The sequence below is a fragment of the Cydia amplana genome, chromosome 7 (assembly GCF_948474715.1).
Source record: "Cydia amplana chromosome 7, ilCydAmpl1.1, whole genome shotgun sequence".
In the NCBI taxonomy this organism is placed as follows: domain Eukaryota; kingdom Metazoa; phylum Arthropoda; class Insecta; order Lepidoptera; family Tortricidae; genus Cydia; species Cydia amplana.
In genome coordinates, this window is record NC_086075.1 from 8,671,296 (window position 1) to 8,677,638 (window position 6,343).

The 6,343-nt window shown below is 41.2% G+C and overlaps 1 protein-coding gene across 1 annotated transcript; it reads right to left on the reverse strand.

Moving 5' to 3' along the window:
- Positions 1-6,126, reverse strand: LOC134649842 (uncharacterized). The gene is made up of 6 exons (XM_063504679.1): positions 5,864-6,126; positions 4,509-4,700; positions 3,460-3,647; positions 2,099-2,295; positions 1,104-1,372; positions 1-119 (listed from the first exon to the last, which is right to left on the reverse strand). Exons 1-6 carry the CDS (start codon positions 6,088-6,090, stop codon positions 8-10), a joined length of 1,185 nt encoding a protein of 394 aa, XP_063360749.1. The 5' UTR covers positions 6,091-6,126; the 3' UTR covers positions 1-7.
- Between the last annotated feature and the right edge of the window lie 217 nt (positions 6,127-6,343).

Genomic DNA, 6,343 nt, shown 5'->3' on the forward strand with positions numbered 1-6,343 from the left:
GTACTCTTCAGGAGCAGTGGGCGGGCGGATAAAGCGCATCGCAGTCTGCGCCGCCAAGTCCAAGCGCCGCCGCGCGCAACGCACCCAACGTTTTTCCGCGCGTCCATGCTACTCCAGCACTGAAATATTTAAAAGGTTTATCATGTATCAAAATTATCTGTACAAAATTTTCCCAACATTTGAGTACAGAAATCACAAATTAGAACCTAAATAACATATATTTTGGTTCTAATTTGGGATTTTTGTACTTAAAAATTGGGTTTTTTTTTAGAAAATTTTGATACATCACAAAAGAACGGCTGAAATGGTTTTGACCGATGTAAGTAATAAAGTCACGAATAAAAATTTGGCTCTACACAAGCGTACATTTCTTGTGGCGCGTATCCATCGCCATACTAATATTATAAATGCGAAGTAACTCTTGTGTGTCTGTTACCTTTTCACGGCTAAACTAAAAGAACCAATTTGGATGAAATTAACATCTAAAGAGTGCCTATATAAGGCAGAGGGAATGTATTTCCCACATGATTTTTAACTTTCTTTCCAAGTGATAGGGGTCAATTTTGCAAAATGTATGACAGCCTTATGGGTTAAAGGCATGGGACTGAACATAAGCTATTTTTTAGGGTTCCGTACCCAAAGGGTAAAAACGGGACCCTATTACTAAGACTCCGCTGTCCGTCCGTCCGTCCGTCCGTCCGTCCGTCTGTCACCAGGCTGTATCTCACGAACTGTGATAGCTAGACAGTTGAAATTTTCACAGATGATGTATTTCTGTTGCCGCTATAACAACAAATACTAAAAACAGAATAAAATAAAGATTTAAGTGGGGCTCCCATACAACAAACGTGATTATTGACCGAAGTTAAGCAACGTCGGGCGGGGTCAGTACTTGGATGGGTGACCGTTTTTTTGCTTGTTTTTTTTTGCTTGTTTGTTCTATTTTTTGTTGATGGTGCGGAACCCTCCGTGCGCGAGTCCGACTCGCACTTGACCGGTTTTTTTTTAATGAAATCTACCCCCAGGAGAACTGATACATATCGATTCCTAACGCACGCGGAACCGCGGGTTGCACCAAGAAACAATAAATCCTTTTCACTTACTTCCAAATCGGCAACCAATATTTGTTACCATCCTGCATATTCCTTGCTCTTCTGTTTCCTAGACACAATGCCCTATATAGGCAAGGAGTCGAGCGCGGTTTTAGCGCTATCATCGCATATCTGGCCAGAGTATTGATTGTAGTGATTTTCGGATCAGCGCGTTTACTTCTAGAATGTTCTTCATCGCGCTTGAACCGGAATACTTCGTCAACGTTCACGGAGTCGCTGCTGCTGTCTACCATCTGCATCACTTGGGGTGGTTGAGGATTCTGAAATTGAAAGTTAATATTCAGAGGTGGTTATATGAGTCACCCGAGATATAATCCCTAAGTGTATGTGAATTAAACGTAGGTATTTTACTGGTGGAAGTTATTTTACTTTGTTTGTTTAGGTATTTATATCTAATATATTATTGTTGTTGTTCGCAGAAATCGCGAAGCGTCTGGTTGACGTAACTGGTGACCGAAGAGGTGGCGGCTACCTCGCACAACGTATCAGCATTGCGATACAGCAAGGAAATGTCGCCAGCATCCTTGGTACAATGCCTCAAGGGCCTATATTAGATTTAAGCTAGTTTTTAATTTATTTTAGTAATACCACTGTATATATCTTGTTTGCAAATAAATGATTATTTCATATATTATTTATATCGAAGAGTAGCAGTAATATATTAAGTAGATTGGGGCAGTATGACAGCACTTGAAAAAAGAGAGGGGACATTAGAGTAAAGAGAGTATACATCTAAGCTAACACTGCAGTTAGCTTACAATTAGGTAGACTCTAGCATAAAATATATATGTATTAGCGCTTCTGGCACTGTGTAAAGGCGGTCTTGACATTGAACGCAGATCCGCAAGCCGCTCCGTTGAGCGAGCGGGACATCGCTATATTGCACATCGCTGTCTCGCCCACACATGGGTCCTTGGAGTGGCGTATTGGGGGATGCGGATTAGGTATGATAACCGCGTAAATGCCATCTACAACTTGTTACTAACCGAACAAATGCACATCAGCACCTGCAGCACGAACATGCCGAAGCTCAAGAAGGCGATGCCCGTGAGCGATATGTCGAAGAGGTCGCTCAGCCCCAGCCCGTGGTGCTTGTCTTCGATCACGTACTCTTCGTGGACGGGGGCGGGGTGGTGGTAGAGCGGCGGCGGGGGAGGGGGCATCGAGTATTCGTAGGCACCGCCTGAAACAAGCAAACAAACAAAACATTTTTTGCCATCCCTAAACTGTAGGTAGTAGTCGCGGTACCATTTGGCGAGTGACATCTTGACCGGAGGGCGTGATTATGTTTAGTAAAGCATGACTCGTGCTACAACGGTCCGGGTCCGGGCCGACGCTTCCAACACTTCATTTTCTATGACGGGTATGTCATCGATATGATCACTTGATGCTTTCTATAGAAAACTGAAGTGTTGGAGACCTCGGCCGGACCGGACTGTTCTAGCGGAGTCATCCTTGACTGTTCTCTTATTCACACTTTGCCGGTTGTTGCATCAACTAACGTCAATTGGACCATTCGTTGACGTCTAATCGCCTGGTAAACCATACAACATCCATCGGTACGATTGATTGGTTGAATGCAGGAAAGGCATTCCAACTTAAAAAATCTTAACTTGATTTGTAACTGATTTTACTTAATTGATTTCTTGCAATGCATGTTACTCGCAAATCGTCGCTATACTTGCTCAACCTCATATCTGCAATAATCATTTGATGGAAATGTCGCTTTTCTTTCATTCGGAATACGGGTGTTTATATGTCATCAAATGAGTGTTGCAGATACGAGGTGGAGTAAGTATAGCGGCGAAATGCTCATGTCAAATTAACAACACTCCAAATAGGTACTTAAGTAGATATTTTCAAAGTTTGGATTCGGTTCCTTATAGCTTTAATAACACCTTTAGGGTAGGTAAGTAATAACTAATGAGCTTTGCTTTTTTTTTAGAGAAACCATCATTATAATGTCCTGACAGCGACTATTCTGCCCTAATACTAAGCCAAATAGCGGTACCTATCACAAAAGAACATTCGTTGCTAACTTACCCCCTTATTCATAAACGTTTACTAAAGTTAGCAAGCCGATAATAATCGTTTGTCCCTTTCCATCATACTAATACGTCGGAAAGGAACAAACGATTATTAATCGGCTTGTCAACTTTAGTAAACGTTTATGAATAAGGGGGTTAACTTTAGTTTCTATAGCTGATAGTTCCATTTTCAAAATCATTTGTTTATGATATAGCGCTATTCGGCTAAGGAGTAGTGAAGGTACTGATTAACGAGAGCGACGTTCGTGAGCTCTCAGGCGCCTGACATAAACACAGAGTAGACAATAACTTTGACTTACTAAATTTCGCAACGTCATGGACATCATGGTTGACTGGATGCTCTTGCTCCTGGTATGCCGTGACGTCACCACCCTCGTAGAGCTCATACCCATCCCTGGTCTGCAGCTGGTCCAACGAGGAATTGGAGATGGGAGCAGCGCCGCTCACAGCGTTGTATTGTCGGTACACGTCGTTTAGAGCTGCTACTCTGAAAGTGGTATCTTATTAAATTATACAACGGGACTTAATCGCGTATCTAAGTTTTAAGATCCACCGTCCTTCTCCGAGACCACGGGGACAACGCCGTCCTCGAAACGTCGGAGGTAAATCTTAAAACTTAGATACGCGATTAAGTCCCGTTGTATAATTTAATAATGTGTAAAAATCGTGAAAGTTTAAATCAGTGTTAAGTGGTATCTTATCTTAATAACTTAAGTCATAGTGAAATAAAACTATCAAAACGGATTACGAGTACATCGCGCATATTGAATTTTTATACTACATCCCGACGTTTCGAACCCTTTACAGCGTTCGTGGTCAACGGGTGACTTAATGTTTAGTGGCCTGGCAGATGTACATATTTAAGGTCCCCTTATTTAAGGACAGGTAGAGGCAAGTGCTCTAGCTTTAGCTTTAAATAAATATACGGAGAGGATATGGAAGAATTTTCACCTTCCGCTGTAAGGGACGGACGTTTCCTACCAGATTGAGGCCGATGTATACTATCAACATCAATAGGTACGGATGAAACGGTATGATATTTATATTGAGGTTCAGCTATTCAAGAAAATAGGCAAAAAATTACCATTCCCCCTCCTTATCTCTGAAACTACTGGGTCTAAATTTTTGATAAAAAAATACACAAAATAGTTCTTTACCTACAGATGACAGGAAATTAGAAATGTGCAGTCAAGCGTGAGTTGTACTTAGTTTTTGATCCGACCCCTACGGGTTTAAAGACATTTTACACACTTTTCATAAAAAAACATATTGTTAAAAATTGTGTAATGTACGGAACTCTTGGAACGCGAGTCCGACTCGCACTTGGCCGCTTTTGTTCACCACTTACTTAGCAAGCCAATCCTGATAGCTAGCCGAGCCAACGTCGAACATGACGTTGGTCCTCGGGTCCTGCGAGCGCCGGGTCAGGCTGTTCTGGCCGAAAGCTGTGCCGAGCCGGCTCTGCAGCGCCGGTTTGCCCATCTCTTCGAGGATCTGCTCGGCGAGGAAGTTGCGGCAGCGGTATTCGTTCATCATTTTTCTGAAAGTTAGATACCTGGTCTGCACATTATGTAAACGGGGCAGTATCCGAGCGAAACTGTAATGAATAGGTGTTAGGTAATCAGCTGAATTGTAGTTGGAAGCAGGTACCTACCTAAATTTCTTCATTTTGTGTAACAAAACGGTACCTTTTTCAAAGTAAAAACATTTTCATAGCTAAATTAGCTAATATTTTTTTTTATTTATCCAAAATTATTATTCATCTTCAAAATCGAACTTTAGTCCCTTTATCCAACAGATTCTATTTTAGTAGGTTACGGTCAACATCAAATAGATAGTGGCCGACAAAGTAGCCAAATAATATGTTACCATAGATATGTTCAGATATATTTGGCCACTTTGGCCGTCATGAAGGTTGATAAAATGGATTACCTACATCTACAATAAACATAAAGACTACGGTGACTTATCATCAGCTCGCTCCATCATATATATATAGGCTGAACGACGAGTCAAGGACGAGGAACAACGAGTGTAACTACACTGATACTATTTAAAAATATTTTAATTATGTATATTTAAGTATTTGGGGACAATCTTATGCAGATCGACCTAGCCCAAATTACGATAAACTTGTAGGTACCTAGGTACTATCGTGTCTAAGTGACGACTATTATACATAATTATACAACGTGTTACATCAGCCACTGAAAGTGGGGTGGGTACTCGTTGTATAGGTCATACTGAGCAACTTTAACTATAGGATCACGCCCGAAATCGCGAAAAAAAAAATGACAGTCCCATACAAGATAGCAACATCAGCCAGCCAATATGTATGGGAGAGTCAATTTTTCTATTCGCGATTTCGGGGTTTGTCCCATAGTACAAGTTGCTCAGTATGACCTATACAACGTGTACCCATCCCATTTTCAGTAGCAGGTGTAACACCTTGTATAGATAGATAAATACATACTCTGTGATACTCGTAATATATACATATCTAGGTAACACCCATAACTCACAGTAGGAACAAATATTCGTGATAAACACCACATAAATGCCCTTACCTGGATTCGAACCCGGGACCTCCTGCTTCGTAGGCAGGGTCACTACCGACTAGGCTAGGAGGTCAACCTACCGGCTATTTAGAAAGTATGTTTTAAGTCTTCTAAGTACATTCCTAAATTTAAGTTTTAAACACACCTGTGGTACTCGAGGGTGGACAGTGCTGCGTCGATCGATCCATTGACAGAGTTCACAGCACTCTTAGGCACAGACACATTAGCTACAGGCTGTTCCACAATAAAGTAAGTCGGCATCAGGTCCGTCCGCAAAAAATCGTTAACGTTTAAGTCGCTTTCGAACATTTTTGACGCAAACGTAGCACTTATAAACAAAAGTAAAGCGATTTTTGGAAACATTACAAACATAAAAAAATATTACTACAAAAAATATGTTTTGTCGTCGAGAGACGATATGCTAGTGTCCCATCTAGTTGCAGTAACATAATACGCAAAACGTTTGTCTTGACTGTTTACAATGTCCAGTATGTGTCTACCTCTAGGTTCGTGAAAACTATACTTAACGGAGATCACAAAAAACTGGTTCATATAAATAGGAGATGAAAGATTATTCGAGTTACGGAGCGGAAAATTCATCCGCGATGAAAGAGCTGTGATCGTA